General features: G+C 37.3%; 1 protein-coding gene and 2 pseudogenes across 1 annotated transcript; 2 read left to right on the forward strand and 1 right to left on the reverse strand.

Moving 5' to 3' along the window:
• The first annotated feature begins 2,143 nt into the window (after nucleotides 1-2,143).
• On the forward strand, nucleotides 2,144-4,597 carry LOC115950324 (annotated as a pseudogene).
• Nucleotides 4,598-7,568: 2,971 nt separating this feature from the next.
• Nucleotides 7,569-12,962, reverse strand: LOC115994597 (probable disease resistance protein At5g66900). Its single transcript, XM_031118797.1, has 5 exons — nucleotides 12,167-12,962; nucleotides 10,142-10,548; nucleotides 9,539-9,900; nucleotides 8,786-8,997; nucleotides 7,569-8,702 (listed from the first exon to the last, which is right to left on the reverse strand). The coding sequence occupies exons 1-5, from the start codon at nucleotides 12,795-12,797 to the stop codon at nucleotides 7,864-7,866; spliced, it is 2,451 nt and encodes an 816-aa protein (XP_030974657.1). The 5' UTR covers nucleotides 12,798-12,962; the 3' UTR covers nucleotides 7,569-7,863.
• A 2,687-nt stretch (nucleotides 12,963-15,649) lies between these two features.
• LOC115994600 lies at nucleotides 15,650-16,504 on the forward strand (annotated as a pseudogene).
• Nucleotides 16,505-17,515: the final 1,011 nt, after the last annotated feature.

Raw genomic sequence — 17,515 nt, forward strand, 5'->3', positions numbered from 1 at the left:
ATGAGATTCAACTTGTGCTTAGAAATTAAAACATAATTGAAGCTCGAGCTCCATAGTAAGTGATACGATGCTTGTGAAGTTTACCACATAACATCTCAACTCTCAAGGATCTTCTTGATTAATCTGCTTCTATTCTTTTATGACATTAACTTATCCTTTTTCATGGTACATGATATTTAAATGCAAATCCACAACTTTGCTTCTTCTTTTTTTGAGGGGGAACTTGCCACTTTTACACTCTTTATAGGGTAAAAAAAGAAAAACCAAAGACAATAACATATTTACACACACACATATATATAGGTAAAGGCAGAGTTCATGAGAGACATATATTACAATAATAAAAATTGAAATGACCCAAGGAATATGCCAAAACAATGATCAAGTACAAGCTAAGGCATAAAACAAAGGCCAATGGCAACATACTCCGGTATCCTTTCAATGCCATTGAGAATAATTATTCAATGGTGACTTGTATACATCCTCCAACACCCTGACAATTTGTGCACACTTAGTTATCTATTGAAAAATAATCATTGCTTCGGATGAGAACTATCTTCACTAGCAGCTACTGTTGGCAATGGCATTGACAATGATTTTCCGTATTTCCATTTGACATGACATACTCAAACCTACTACATATTCCAAAAGGAAACAATTCACAGAATTCATCATTTGGGAAGCCAATTTAATTTGATATCTTTTTCAAGCCACCAATACTTCAAGATTGGAGAGGAATTCCTTGATAGGATCCCATAACTTGGCCCTCTCTTCATCACATACCACAAGCTTTAATTGCTCAAGATCCATTATTGATTTTGGAAACTGAGTACACAATCTCAAGCACCCTTTCATGTTGAGCTCTTTTAAATTACACATCTCACCAATGTGTTTAGGCAACTTCATAATGCTTAGGCGGTCAGATATGTCTAGAACGCTTTACTTATGGAGACTTTTGATTGAATCTGGTAGCTCTGACAAATTAGTACATGACCTAAGCCTTAGCACTTCTAAATTCACCAACTTTCCAATTTCTTCTGGCAATGCAGACAATTTATGACAATTGGTGATGCTGAGTTTTTTAAGGTGGACAAAGTTATTACAATTGGTGATGCTAACCAGCTTCTCTCCCTCTTCCATTTGTTCCATCAATCTCTTTGTTTCCCTTTTTGGGAGTTCAAGTTGTTCGCTTAATCATCTTATTTCATTGACCGTAGGCACCAAACGATCTAACGTGGATTCGAGGCGTTTAAGAATGGGTTTGAACATACGGGCTTTGCTTACCACATTCTTAACTGTGTCATGTAACACTGCAAAGCACTCTCCAAATGCTGCCCCAAGAGCAGCCCCTGCAACGTCCACAGGCATTACTTCGCTTTCTTTTTTTGCTTATTTTTTTTCAGTATGAATTAGAATTTTATTCAAACAAATGAAAGAGCGCAACACTGCACAAGTAAACTAAACTAGCAGTTCAGCCTGAAAATTACAAAGCGAAAATAAACACTTATATACAAAAACTATAAACATGCTACTCTGATCATGAGGAAACGAATCAGAAAATACAGAGTACGTTAAAGTAAGCCCTTCAATTTCTTCCCAGTTTCTTTGTGCTCATAAGGAAATTAACGGAACAGGAAATACAAAGTAAAATAATAAACCCCTCAATTTCTTCTCAGTTTCTTTATGCTTCTTTCGTGGAAAAGAAAGAATTAAACAAAACAAAAAAAAAAAAAAATAAATAAATAAAGCAACCTGCCACGAACCACGAAGGAAGTTTCCGAGTCTTTAGCGCATGGACTTTGCGAGTCTTAGCGCATGGGCTAGGTTATCGCAGATTGACTGAAACCGTTGCTGTGGAAGCTCCTTTGCATTGCATAATGCATACAAAACGTACTCACAGACCACACTGTCTGTTCATTTTTCTTTGTCATGGAATAGGATTAGCGAGTTGCCAAAAATGGGCTAGGCCCAAAAAAAGATAACAAACAAACTATCCCCTTGAGTCCTTGACGAGAAAGTGGGTTAAGTGTTCGGTTGGGCTAGTCTTTTCTCAAAACCCAGTTTCAATTTTCGACAGCCAATTCGCTCGCTTAACCAAATTCACCGACTCTCATCTGCTTCAATACAACTTTACGTCCCCAGAATGGAGCTCTTTAAGAGGGTAAGAAAGTTCATGCTCACGCCAAAAGTGTCTGGGTTCGTGCCCGGGTTTTCATTTATAATCGTTTACCTAATATCTATGTCAATTGTGACAGTATTGCGGATGCCTAGAAAATGTTTGATGAAATGGGTGAACCAGGATTTGTTCTTGGAACACAATGATATTTGGCTATATATGCAAATATGGGGAAGCTTAAAGAGGCTAGAAAGTTGGTTGATGAAATGCTACAAAGAGAATTTTTCGTGGACGGCAATGATATCATGGTGTGTTCACCATGACTGGCCAAAAGAGGCTTTGGAATTTTACAGAATGAGGGTAGGACATTTGAATTCAAAATTGAGTAAGTTCACTATATCTAGTGCTTTTCCTACTTCAGATTCGTGGATATATAATGTGGAATGGATTGGATTTAGATGAGGCAGTATGGAGTGTTTATCAGACATGTATAGGAAATGTGGGGAGTATAGAGGATAGGCAAATTTTTGACAAGATGGTGGATAGGGATGTTGTTTCTTGGACAACAGTAATAGATGGATACTTGGAGGATTGGACCATGGAAGAGGGATTTGCTTTGTTCTCGTTTTTGATGAGGTCAGTGATTAGGCCTAATGATTTCACGTTGGCTGGGTTTTTAAATACTTGAGCTGATCATGTTGAAGAGGACCTGGGCAAGCAAGTTCATGGCTACATGACACGGATAAGGTTTGGTCCCCTTTCATTTGCAGCAAGTGCTCTTGTTCATATGTATTCAAAGTGTGCAACTATTCAGAATGCAAATAGGGTATTTAAAGGAATGACTTGACTGGATTTAGTTTCATGGACTTCCCTTCTTCTTTTTTTGTTGATAATCTGCAATAACATTAAACCAGATAAGGAGAACAAGGAAGGTAATCTGCCCTACAAACAAACTCTAAAACAGCAGGGAGATTACCATTATTGAAAAAGGACTGACATGAGGTTAGAGCAAATTTGGCAGCTTCATGTGCTGCTGCGTTGCCTAATCTCCTAACCCAACTAAACTTAACAGGGATAAAACTAAAAGAAAGACTACGGATATTGCTGATTTAGGTGCTAATCAACCAGTCTGGTATGGTGTCTTCAGTTGATAAGCAGTCAAAACATGCTTTAGCATCACCCTCAAAAATCACATGGGTCCATTTTTCCCAGTTGGTAATCTCAACTGCCCATAGCAAGGCTGCTGCTTCGGCTTCGAGGGGGGACATGATGATCGGCATCTCCCCCAAATACTGATCACTTCTCCTTTATGATTTCGAGCGATAACACCTAGAGCTAAGGTAGAGCCGGAGACAGCAGCGTCAACATTAATCTTGATCCATCCTGTGGGAGGTGGGGACCAGGTAGTGACAACTTCAGAAGAAGGCTTAGGAGGAACATTAGCAAACAGCTTGGAGCTTTCTAAGAACCTGGATTGCACAGATTTTGCTGACTTATGGATGTCTACGTGGTCTTCTTCGTATAAAACACAATTTCTAATATGCCAAATCTCATCCACAACGACGGCCATATTTAAGGTGATAAGCCACGCTTCTTGAGTAGGGATAGCTGAGATAGGAGGCTCCAAGATTAAATTTATGATATCTACATGTGATTGGACCCTCTCCAAGTCAGCTCTGAACCCCCAGCAAGCTGAATGCCAGAGACACCTGGAAATGGGGCATTCAAAGAAGAGATGCAAACTAGGTTCTGTACCACTTTTGCACAAGGGGCAGGTAGGGTCAACACGTTCCAATCTAGTTGAAAGATTTACTTTGGTAGGGATCGAATTTGAGCCTATCCTCCAGAGTAGCATTTTGATTCTCTCCGGCAATCTTGCCTTCCACAGCTTCTTCCATAGACCTTGAGAGGGGTTGGGACCTGGCTCATGAGCAATAGCTTCCTTATAGGCTGATTTAACAAAGAACCTCCCCTTGGGATCCAAAATCCACATAAGTTTGTCCTGCATAGGACTGACATGGAGAGGAATTTTTAGTATGGCATGAGCTGAAGCCTCATCAAATAACTCATAGATGAGCCTTGAATTCCAACAATGAGTAGAAGCATCGAAAAGCTGTGATACTAAAAGAGGAGTGTGTCTCATAGAATCGGTTTTGGGAACAGGCTTAAAACCATGGATCCAAGGAACCCACGGATCAGACCACACACTAATAGAAGCACCATATCCAATGAGGTAACATGCTCCCTTGACAATCAAATTTTTGCTCTTTTGATGGCTCTCCAGCAAGGGGAGGCCGTTTTTATGGGGTCACTATATAACCAATCGTGCATGGACTTCCCTGGTTGTTGGAAATGCTCAAAATGTTCAACCAAATGAGGCTCTTAAGTTCTTTGAGTTTACTTCTCAAATCAAGTACCCAGAATGACCACATTACTTTTGTTGGGGTTCTTTCTGCTTGTATCCATTCTTGATTAGTTTGATAAAGTACTTGGACAGGATATTTCCACTTGATAAAGGAAAAGGGTGAATTAACACATAACAGAACATTATGCTTGTACTGCTGAGAATATTATTAACCAAATACCCATGAAACCTGATAAGATCTTTTGGGCTTCCCTACTTGGTGGTTGTAGAATCATGGAGACTTTGAATTGGTAAGCATGCAGCAAAAGCATTATTTGAGATAGAACCTGAGAATCAAGCTTCTTATATGCCCTGGCTACTGCTCGTATGTAGGGTTAGGTGGCAAAGGTTAGAAAGGCTATTGATGATAAATGGGGTGATAAAGAAACTGGGTTTAAGTTGGATTGAGATTTAAAGAGAGGTGCATGTATACCTGTGGTCAAAAATTATGCTACTGCTTATATGTGCAGGCTTGTCTCTCCTACCACAGTGAGAAGTTTGCAGTTGCATTTGGAATCATTTCAACTCCACCAGGAACAACAATCAAGCTTTTTAACAATTTAAGAACTTGTGTTGATTGCCACAGTGACATTAAATTTATTTCATAAACTGTTCAAAGGAAAATAATAGAAAGGGATTCAAATTGGTTCCATTCTTTTAAGGATGGGAGTTGTTCATGTGGAGACCATTGGTAATTCAAGCCACCTAAAGATCCAAGGCACGTTTCTACATGATGTCAGAAACATAAGTGGAATAATGTTCCTCTGATATGTGCATTTTCTACCAATCTTTCTGGATTCATTTCTTGGGGTGTTTGTGATATATGACTATTCATTTTTTCCCTTATAAGACTTGTGCTGCGTCCTGAGACTGTTGGAAGAGTAATTAGACTTTATCTTACCTGTTCTTGTGTTCATGTTGATAATTGATTGGTTGCACAATGTTGTTCTTCTTTTGCTTCAACAGTTAGCTAGAGGTGTGCTTGAAGAACTCATGCAAGCATCAACATTCTTTCTTGACAATTGTCCCGCTTGCATTAAGTAGCTTCTGTTTTCACTTTATTTAGTATTATTACAGTTTTTGTTAAAACTGTTTTCATACTTCTATTGAATACTATTTAGCTATGGAAGCCTGGCAAGTATATTGCCTGGGATTTTACACTACACCTTAAGAGTGCCTTCAAAATCTTGGTTGCTATCCCAAGATTCCCACTTCGAGAACTTGGGTGTCAAAATGCTTATCAATTTTTCCATGAACGTTTCATTTCTATATGACCACACTGCAAATGAAATACAGCTCCTTTATGGCTAAAATGCACTGCCACACTATCGTATGCAAATGCAAGTACACCCTATAGTCCAGCTTTGATGGACTTCAATTTTCCAGTTTCCGCAAGGAGATGATAATTGATAACCAAATTAACCTTTTGTTCATCAAGGCCTTGGGTGAGGCCAGTTGATATAAGAACCATCTGAACCATCTTTAAACTCTATTATTATCTCTTCTCTATATTCTTGTTTGTGAGTCCCTTGAATGGTAGTAACTACATTATGCAACATGCCAGCATGATTTCTCGTTTGTACAAATATAATTTTCTACCCCAAATTCTATCATAATTTAACATATCTGTAACTAATCGCTTGAATTTTAGCAAGTTGGCATTGTACTGCTCTATAGCATCTGAAATATAGTTCTCTTGTCTTTACAAGAAGCTTGTTGTAATCTTGATTTATCTCTTCGATGCGAAATTTTTTTAATGTAGAGGAAAATAGAAGTACCTGGCAATCAGTAGTGACTATATCAGAATTCCAAATTGATTTAGCTTTCTTTTTTGTATGTGTATTTGGTAGGCTTGTTAATTGGTAAGAAACTGCATTATCATGAAGATGAACGCCTCATGAATCATGATGAAGCTTTCAAAATGTGGCTTCATTAATTTAAAAGGCACTTGTTTACAAGCACATTATTAATTTGTATCAAATACAATTACAACATCAATCCTTTGGCTTCTTCTTGTTTTTCTTCACGTTACCACCCTCGCTAAGAGAACACATGGAAGCAAGAAACCAAATGTAGGCTAACTTTAGACAGTCAGAATGAAAGTCAAAGCATGGAATTGAACACAGATTTAATGGACTACTGACTAAATTACATCTCCTGTCTCAACTATCTACCGATTATTCTAATCTGGAATATAATTTAGACTGGTGTGTTATTGTTTTTGATAACTAATGGAATATAATTGTGATATCTAGAAAACATTATAATAGAAATCATGCAAGACATTGTCTTAGTAGTTGATCTCTTATGATAGCGTGACTATTGGATTGTTATGGTGGAAATCTAATCAGTGGTCATGAAGCATGATTACTGACCAACAACCAGTGTATTATTTTGGATATGTTTAATCCAATGCAAAAAGATGCTATAACTTAAAAGTTAAAACACACACACACACACACACACACACACACACACACACACACAAGGCAAACAAAATCCAGTAAAAGTGAATTTGCCCTACGCATGGGCCAGTCTATTATCAGGGCAAAATCAAGTCCCATTTTAGGAAATGAGATTCAATTGGTGCTCAGATAATAAAACATAATTGAAACTATAGGGTTCCCTAGGAAGCAATATGATGCTAATGAAGTAACTGCCCAAAAGTTCCTCTTTGATTCAAAAGCCGCACCTGCAGGGTAGGGATAGAGAAAGGAAAAACTAAAGATTTCACATAGTACTTGTGATCAAAAGAGAAATCTTATTTATTTCATACCTTTCAATCAATGAGAAAGTGGGCCAGATTCTATAGGATCAAACCAATGGAACTTATATATATATATATATATATAGAGAGAGAGAGAGAGAGAGAGAGAGAGAGAGAGAGAGAGAGAGAGAGAGAGAGAGAGAAAGGTAAAGGCAGTGTTCAAGAGAGACATTAAATACCAAAAAAAAATTAAAAAAGAAAAAGAAAAAAGAAATGACCCAAGGATTATGCCAAAAGAATGATCAAGCATAAGCTTACATCATTCAGGGCCTGAGCAGGATCAATAGCTTTTGAGAGATTATAATTGAAAAATGAGGCCTAATGGCAACATACCCCAGTAACCTTTCAATGCCATTAAGAATAATGATTCTTAGTCCTGCCTTGTATGCATCCTCAAACACCTTGACAATATGTACACAGGTTCTCTCATGAAGAACAATCATTGCTTCTGCTAAGACTATCTTGAGTAGTAGCTATTGTTGACAATGGCTTTCACAGCGATTCTCCATATTTCCATTTGACATAAAATATATACTTAAACCTAAAACATTTTCCAAGAAGAACAATTCTCATAACTCATTTTTTGGGAAGCCAATTCAAGTTGTTATCTTTTTCAGCCACCTTTACTATAAGCTTGGTGAGGAATTCCTTGATAGGCACCCATAACTTGGCCCTTTCTTCATCACATACCACAACCTCTAATTGCATAAGCTCCATAGTTGATTCTGGCAACGAACTACGCAATCTCAAGCAACCTTTCATGCTGAGCACTTTTAAATTACACAACTCACCAATGTGTTTTGGCAACTTGCTAATGCTTAGGCAGTCAGATATGTCAAGAATGCTTAACTTATGGAGGCTTCTGATTGACTCTGGCAACTCTGACAAATCAGTACAAGACCTAAACCTTAGTACTTCTAAATTCACCAACTTTCCAATTCCTTTAGGTAATGCTGACAATTTATGACAATTGGTGATGATGAGTTTTTTTAGGAGGACAATATCACATAGCCCAACAGGCAATTCCAACATATCACTACAATAGTCAATGCGTATCTCCATTAGATTTGGCAAATCATTTGAAGGTTGAATTGTACAATTCTCAAAAGCCTTACCAATATTACACATGAACAAGGATATTTTCTTCAAACTCTTCAATGGTACAAGGGTCTTGCAAAGGGAGGAAATTGAAACCTTCTCTAATCTAATTCTCCTAAAATTGGGTAGAGACCCGAGCAGTTGAAAATTGCTTATTTCAGCATGAGAGAAACCATAATTCGTGACTATCAAAACCTTGAGTTCATCCATTTTCTCCACAAACTCAGGTAAGGTGTAATTCTGTGTCTGAAAATTCAGAATTAAAACCTCAACTTTGGGTGCATGAATGTTGCACCAACTCCATGAGAATGATTTACCTGCAAAAAAGAATTGTATACAATGTGATAATCACTCATTATTATGTAGTTTACATAATGTGCTAGAGAGGAAATGTGCCAACCAGTTGAGATAGATAATAAGCGAGCATTGATGAGTTTATGTTTCTTTCCCATCCACCTCTTTGGTAGATTGTTTCCACTTATGTTCAGAATCAGTCTTGGCCTTTCTTCTTCAGGCTTTTTGCTACTCTGATGCATAGCAAGCTCTCTAAGAATGTCATGCAGTGTGACAAAGTCATCATTGTAATAGCTGTTGGCCTCACTTGCATCTTTCCTGGTGAATGGGCAAATTAGAAGCTTAGAACATATTCAAAATTTTCAGACTTTGCATACAAAAAACATATATTCCATTATCATTCAAAAAAAAAAAAAAAAAAAAAAAAAAAGAAAGAATATAATGACAACCAAGGGAAATCATTTTTGTTTACAATATCAACCAAGGGAAATCATACAACCCAAGGGTCTGCGAGACAAGCAACGGAGAGATATAGACTAAGAAAATTTTTGAAATCTTGCACATTTCATGGCCAAAGTAGTTGGAATCTCTAGTTTGGTATAAGTTTCCTTCTTTCTAGTTCTTTGAAGTAATCACCCTTTCAATGGTAAGGAAAATCCTAAATTGGCCAGACATGTCAAATAAACCATAATATTATAAATTGCCATTGGAAGTTAATTAAGCCATAAGACATGATAAAATATTTGGGCTTGTGGCCGGGTATAGAGTAATAACATATTACAACTAGCAACTAGAAGTAATCACATGAAGAAATCTCATTACAAGAAAATAATAATATAAAAATAGAAAGCCAGCATACTCTGCCATCACAAGACTGGCTAGATTTCGAGTAGTGAGTTGTCGCAAATAGGCAATGGCATGGATGCCATCTTCATCTAGTTCATATAATTCTGCCCACATGTCAATGAGGATAGCAGCAGGGATCCTTTGGTCTTCGGGAAATGAACCTAGGTCCATGAAACACTCTTTGATGATAACCTTGTCATCCGAAAATTCTAGGCTACTTTCAAGATGACCAAGCAGCTTAGTATCAGAACCGAGAAAAGATTGACCATCAGACCATTTCATTAGTGTACTTCTCCATACCACTGCATCCTCCCCACGCAATGAGCCGCCAATTACTTGAAGGACTAGTGGGAATCCCCCACAGCCTTTTACTATCTACAATTCAAGGAACCAGATAAACTCAGTTATTGTTTAGAGGTTACAGGGGTAATTTTTGTCCAAGATTTTGGAGACAGTTGGGTTGTTGGGGAAAAAAAAAAAAAAAACCAAGCAAAGCTTAAACGCATGTGTATGTATGAAAACATAATTTTAGCAGGTATATATGGTATTATCATCTATATACCTTACTCAAAAGGCAAATGTACAAATATATACACACCACAAATTGACAAAGTACCTTTTCGACTTCTTTTTCTGCTGGAATGTAAGAGCTCCCATCATCTAGGGATGCTGAGCGACGAAAAAGGGTCATTGCATCAACATCATTTAGCGGTTTTAAGTGATATGTAAACTTAAATCTTGGAAATGCAGTTCTTGAAGTAACCAAAATCTTGTAATTGGGAAGATCAAACTTAAACTTTTCAGGAAGGTCTTCTGATCCAAGCCAGATATCATCTAGAATCAACAATATAGGATTAGGTGTAATATGATTCAGCAGTTGTGGCAGCTGGTAGAATGCATCGTCATCACTTTGAATTAGAAACTCAGGCTGCATATTCTTATAGTTAAATAGGTTCTGCACAATGACCTTCACGTTGGGAGTTTTTGAAACGTTCACAAAGAGAATATTGTTCTCAAACATGCCTATCCAAACACAATGTAGTTAGAAAACTGCCACATGCACATTTCATATCCGATAATATTAAACACATAATGGCGAAGTCATATGAACAGAATACCCAATCCCAATCGCAGCAAACGGTGAGAAGTGGGAAGAAGAATTATGAGAAACACCACCAATTATGAAGATATGAGAATTGCTTTTTTTTTTTTTTTTTTAACCATCTCATTTCTTTTAGTACTTTCTAAGGCAGTAATTCCAAAGACTGAAATATGCCAAAAACACTGCTATGACTGTTGAAAGGACCAAAACAAAAGAATGAAGATAAGTAGCAATGGAATACTTCAAACAGTAGTTTAATTTCTTGAGTATGAATGCAATCTCACTTTTTAAATCATAGCCAAATATAGAACTGCCTTTTATTTTACTACATTATTTCATTTTAGGATTCAACAAAGAATTTCACAATGTATTTTGTTTTTGCTACTACCTAACGGTTTACTTTACTATGAAGGGTCTACATACTAGCAGCAGCAAAAGGACAAGGTTTCTATCCTTTCCAGAGAAACCTTTAAAATTTTATATATATATATATATAAATATATATATATATATTTTAACGTAAGGGGTCTATTAAGGATAATTTTTTTGTCAATCTATTGTCTTTTTGGTAGCTTTATGTCATTTTTTTCAACCTGTGTGGCTAGCTTCATAGATAGGAAAAAAAAATATTAAAAATAAACTGTGGAGCTTCTTTTATGTATCTTTCTTTCATTTAGTTATTTTTTTTATTAAGTGGGACTCTCATTAGGGAAACATTTCCCATAAAAAATTGGTATAATTTGATGAAAGGATTGAAAATAGTACTAAAGTGACAAGTGAAATTCAAAAAGTTGGTTTTATTAGCTTTACACCTTATAAAATTGGTAAAAAAAATCTGATAAAAGATGACTTTATTGACATAAAGTTGTTTCTTGACGGGCATCGCAATGTGCCTGTTAACCCTACTTTTTATTTATTTATTGAATATGCATTTTGAAAATCTAACAGTTAGATTACATATTTTTTATGTTCTTAAGTTAACACATATATCAAATTTCATTCACATTGGATATTATTTACTATTCGATCAATAAATTTATTTTTTACATATAATTTTAGACCACAAAAACTTGAAATTTAATAATTTGATTAATGATTTAAGAATGAAATATGCAACCTAACAGTTAAATTTTCAAAATTTTACAAAATTTAGGTTTGTTGGAGAGAAAATTGTCCCACTATAAATAACTTCAAGAATATGCAAAATATATATTTCCTAAGGATTCAAATTACATTCAATATTTTTAGTACACTAGATCCGGTCAAATGGTGACATAGATCACAATCCCAAGAATTTTACTTGTGGCACAACTCGTCCATGTGGCGAGTTGTGATTAGTGGAGGGATATTACAACAACTCATCCATGCGGCAAGTTAAAATTGGTGGAGGGATATTACAACTCGCCACATTGACAAATTGTAGTACAAATGGTGACACAAGCATAACTCCTATCCCAACCGGCGTCCAATGCCAGTGACCACACCTCCCCCAAATAGAAAGTAAAATTACACACCGACACAAAAAAGACAAGGAAGTACCTTTAATTATCTCATCCTGACAGAGCATTTGGACCAGTGTGGTCTTCCCACATCCTCCAGGAGCAGTAAATAGGAGCAGTTGCACCTCCTCCTTCAACAGCAGCGTCTTCAACTCCTTCATTGGCATATCAAACCCAACTGTGAAAACCGGGGGTTCACGAACCGCGAACGACACCTTTGGTGTCTCCACGGACGCGATCGAATCCATTCTCTGCCTAATATCACTCACAATTTCTCTAGTCTCCAACCCAGTCCTTGCACCATATAATTGCAAATCAACCTGACAGTACCTCAATATGTCTTCTTCCAACTTAGTAAGTTTGCTTGAGTACTTGAATCTTAAATACAAATTCCACCGTGGGATTTGCAAGCACTCGCGAACCAGCTCCCTACCCCTCGTCATTTCTTCTATGAAGCTCCGTGTTTCCTCTACTGGGCGATTAAGTAGTTGGTTTAATCGTTCTATATCTGTGACCGTAGTCGCCAGACTATCTAACTTGGATTCGAGTCTTTTAAGAATGGGTATGAACTGACAGGCTTTGCTTACCACATCCTTAACTGTTTCGCGTAACGACGCAAAGACCTGTCCAAATCCTGCCCCAAGAAGAGACCCTGCAACCATCAGAGCCATAACTTTGCTGCTGCTTCTTCTTCTTCTTCTTCTTTTTTCTTTAGGATGATGATGATTGATGAATGAGAATTTTATTCAAACAAATGCAAAGAGTGCAAAAAACAGTACAAGTAAACTAAAGTAGAAGCGAACCTTATACTAGAATAACTACAGAGATGGAAACCAGTTGAGATCTCAAACTCTTCAATTTCTTCTCAGAGTCTTTGCGCTGGTAAAAGTAAACGGAGCAGAAAATACAAAATATATAAAGTAAACTACTCATCGCAGATTGACTGACTGACTCCATTGAGTTGACTGTACTTGGAAGCTCCTTATTTGTATTGCATACAAAACATACCCACAGCCCACAGAGGCACAGACCTGAGGTCACACTGTTTTTTTTTTTTTTTTTTTTTTTTTTTTTTTTTTTTTATTGGCAAAAATGGCCCATTAGCATTAATTTTTGAAATATTTAGTAACAGAGCACTGTTTCGGAAATAATTGGGGATGTACCACTTTTTGTGGTACTTGAGTTTGGTGAGCTCGAGTACCCCATTTTTTTGTTCTAGCGTGGCACCTGACGTGAGCATCTGAATTTAAAAAATAAACTTGGTACCCGAGCTCATGAAGCTCGAGTACTGCTCAGCCATGTCTCCCTATTACCCCACACTTAAACCATCTGCTACCCACAATACCCAACCAAGAACAGAGCAAAACATACCCACAAACACGAAACCTCTTAATCTCGCTATCTCCCTCTCTCAATCTCGCTATCTCCCTCATCTCCCTCTCTCAATCTAAAGCTATTTCCACACAAATACTCTCATTCTTCCTCTCAATCTTGCAAATACTCTCATTCTCCCTCTCAATCTCGCGATCTGCCTCATTCTCCGTTCCCCGCCTCGCTCTCGGTCTCCCTCGCGCGCTGTTGCTCACGCTCTCGGTCTCCCTCTCACAAGGTATGTCTCGCTCAGCTTGCATGTTCAGCTTGGACATATGAGGACAAACAAGACAGGAAACATGAAAAATATGGATTTTAGGGTGAGATGGGCAGGGGATGCGCACCCTCAAAACCTTTTTCTTTTTCCCAGAGAATACACACCCCACAACCTTAATTATGGACTAACCTTTTTTTTGCTGTGAGGTGTACTTATTCTAGTAATGATCTCCTTTTCAATAATAGAATCCTAAACTGAATTTATACATTAAGAGAATCATGAAGCACATGCAGGAAACACAATTCTTGTGTCACCCCAAAGACAATGCATAAGACCATAATTCACAGTAATTTAACATTTAACTTGGTCCACATAAACACAATTATGTGGTCCATCTTATCTTAATTTGGTCCATACTAACAATGCCCCCCTTCTTTCTTTCTTTTTTTAGTGGAAATCACCATTTTGTTAAATGATAGATTTGTAGTAGTATCTCTTTTCATTTACAATGAATGCTGGGGGTTTAATAATGTGGATTTGTTTGTCTATAACGTAAGTTTACATTATTAGTGCAATTTAAAGCTATAAAAGTCTTCTATCACTTCTGTAAAAAAAAAAAAAAAAAAACTATAAAAGTCCAAGATTTATACCTTCAGCCTTCAGTGCTTCCAATTTTTCATTCAAACACACTAAGTTCCAAATTCACCAACACAACCTCACAGCACCCACACAATCAAACTAGCTAAGTTCTTCACAACACATTATTCACCAAAAACTAAAACCCAGATAAAAAAATTAGAACTTCTTTCAAAAAAATCAACATGCTAAGTTCTTCACAACACATTATGCACCAAAATTCAAAAAAGTACGAAATTTCTTGAAAATTTAAAACAAAAACCAAGACATGGAATTGCAGCGCCAAAACCAGTTGGATTAGTGAAAATTAAGAGAAAAAGAACTCAAATTTTTCGGAGAGAGAGAGCTTACAAAGCGCCATTGAAGGGGAAATGGTCCGCGTGGCGACTCTGTGAAATGAAATTGAAAACCCTAATTGGTCGGAGACACAGAGAAGAAAGGGCGAAGAAGAAGATGAGGACGAAGGCGACATTGCACCACTGTCATCCAACGGAAAGGCCATTACCATCGCTCCTCCAACAACCACCACTTTCCCTTCTCCTATTCCCTCAGGCGCGACGGCGACGGAGACCACGATTCCACTCCCCCGACCATCATCGATACGCGAAAGCGATCACAACGACGTTTTTAATTTCTACCGCCGATGGTGTGAGGGTGTGAGGGTTTGAACGTTTAGGTGTAAGTGAGAGTGAGAGAGAGAGTGAGAGAGAGATTGTGTTCTGGTAAGGGTAAGGGTAAGGTTAAGGGTGAAGAGAGACTTTAAATTCAGATGCCAACGTTAGGTGCCACGCTGGAACAGAAAAATGGGGTACTCGAGCTCACCAAGCTCGAGTACCACAAAAAGTGGTATTTCCCCAATTATTTCCGAAACAGTGCTCTGTTGCTAAATATTTCAAAAATTAATGCTAATGAGCCATTTTTGCCTTTTTTATTCGTCAGTGAATAGCGAGTTACCAAATATGGGCTAGGCCCAAAATAAAGAAGACAAAAATTCTGCCTATCCCTGTAGACGTGAAAGACTGTATTAGTGTTTGGTTGGGCCACGTTTTTTTTTTTTTTTTTTTTTTCTCAAAACCCAGTTTCAATTTTCGTTTTTTTATTTATTTTTTATTTATTACAATCGCTTGCTTAACTAAATTCACCGACCACCCTCTGCTTCGAGGATATACTCGAAAGTCGGACCTCATACATGATACTTACGTAAAGTTTATCCCCACGCTAAAAGCGTCCGGGGTTTTCATTGATAACCGTTTCCCTGATATCTATGTCAATTGTGAAGGTATTGCGGATGCCTAGAACATGTTTGATGAAATGGGTGAACAAGGTTTTGTTCTTGGAACACAATGATATTCGGCTATGCAAATGTGGGGAAGCTTAAATAGGGTAGAAAGTTGGTTTGATGAAATGCTGCAAAGAGATAATTTTTTTCGTGGATGGCAATGATATCATGGTGTGTTCACCATGACCGGCCTAAAGAGGCTTTGGAATTTTACAGAATGAGGTTAAGACATTGGAATTCAAAATTGAGTAGGTTCACTGTATCTAGTACTCTTCCTGCTTCAGATTCGTGGATATATAATGTGGAATGGATTGGATTTAGATGAGGCGGTTTGGAGTGTTTATCAGAGATGTATGAGAATTGAGGGAGTATAAAGGAGGCTAGGAAAATTTTTGACGAGATGGTGGTAGGGATGTTGTGTCTTGGACAGCAGTAATAGATGGATACTTGGGAAAATGGGACTATGGAAGAGGGATTTGCTTTTTTCTTGGTGTTGATGAGATTGGTGATTAGGCCTAGTGATTTCACATTTACCGGGGTTTTAAATGCCTGTGCTGATCATGTTGTAGAGGACCTGGGCGAGCAAGTTCATGGCTACATGACGCGGATAGGGATTGATCCCTTTTCATTTGCAGCAGGTGCTCTTGTTCATATGTATTCAAAGTGTGAGACCATTCAAAATGCAAAAAGGGCCTTTAAATGGATGCCTCGACTAGATTTAGTTTCATGGACTTCCCTAATTGTTACAAAATGCTCAAAATGGTCAACTGAATGAGGCTTTTAAGTTCTTTGTTCTTCTCAATTCAGGAGCCCAGCATGGCCACATTACTTTAGTTGTAGTTCTTTCTGCTTGTATCCATGCTTGATTACTATGATAAAGTACTTGGACAGGATATTTCCACTTGATAAAGGAAAAGGGTGGATTAACGCATGTAACAGATCATTATGCTTGTACCGCTGAGAATATTATTAACCAAATACCCATGAAACCTGATAAGATCTTATGGGCTTCCCTACTTGGTGGTTGTAGAATCATAGAAACTTTGAATTGGTAAGCATGCAGCAGAAGCATTATTTAAGATAGAACCTAAGAATCAAGCTTCTAATATGCCCTGGCTACTGCTCGTATGTAGGGTTAGGTGGCAAAGTTTAGAAAGGCTATTGATGACAAATGGGTGATAAAGAAGCTGGAATTAAGTTGGATTAAGATTTAAAGAGAGGTGCATGTATACCTGTGGTGGAAAATTATGCTACTGCTCATATGTGCAGGCTTCTCTCCCCTACCACAATGAAAAGTTTGCAGTTGCATTTAGAATCATTTCAACTCCACCAGGAACAACAATCAAGCTTTTTAACAATTTAAGAACTCGTGTTGATTGCCACAGTGACATTAAATTTATATCATAAATTGTTCAAAGAAAAATAATAAAAAGGGATTCAAATTGGTTCCATTCTTTTAAGGATGGAGTTATTCATGTGGAGACCATTGGTAATTCAATCCACCTAAAGATCTAAGGCATGTTTCTACATGATGTCAGAAACATAAGTGAAATAACGTTCCTCTGATATGTGCATTCACTACAACAAAAGTGGGCTATGGTGACAAAATCTAGTGAGGATAAACAATTTCGTCACAAAATGATAACATTTAGTGAGGAAAAGAAGAATTCATCACCAAATATTATAAAAATTTTAAAATTGGTGACGAAATCAATATTTTGTCACCAAAGATGTACCAATTGGTGACGAAATCAATATTTTATCACCAAAGATGCACAAATTGGTGATGAAATATTTATTTCGTCACTATAGGTCATGAAAAAAAGGCAAACCTAGGGTGACGAAATATTCATGTCACCAAAGACTTACCAAAGGTGACGAAATTC

This window comes from Quercus lobata, chromosome 6 (genome assembly GCF_001633185.2).
Source record: "Quercus lobata isolate SW786 chromosome 6, ValleyOak3.0 Primary Assembly, whole genome shotgun sequence".
NCBI classification, from domain to species: Eukaryota; Viridiplantae; Streptophyta; class Magnoliopsida; order Fagales; family Fagaceae; genus Quercus; species Quercus lobata.

What these genes read in the sequence shown, in the direction of transcription:
- LOC115994597 (XM_031118797.1), bottom strand. Translation starts at nt 12,797, where the DNA reads ATGGCTCTGATGGTTGCAGGGTCTCTTCTTGGGGCAGGATTTGGACAG. An exon ending in TCAGGATGAGATAATTAAAG is followed by an intron (nt 10,549 to 12,166) that starts GTACTTCCTTGT and finishes GTGTTTGGATAG; the next exon opens with GCATGTTTGAGAACAATATT. An exon ending in GCCAGTCTTGTGATGGCAGA is followed by an intron (nt 8,998 to 9,538) that starts GTATGCTGGCTT and finishes CCCATTCACCAG; the next exon opens with GAAAGATGCAAGTGAGGCCA.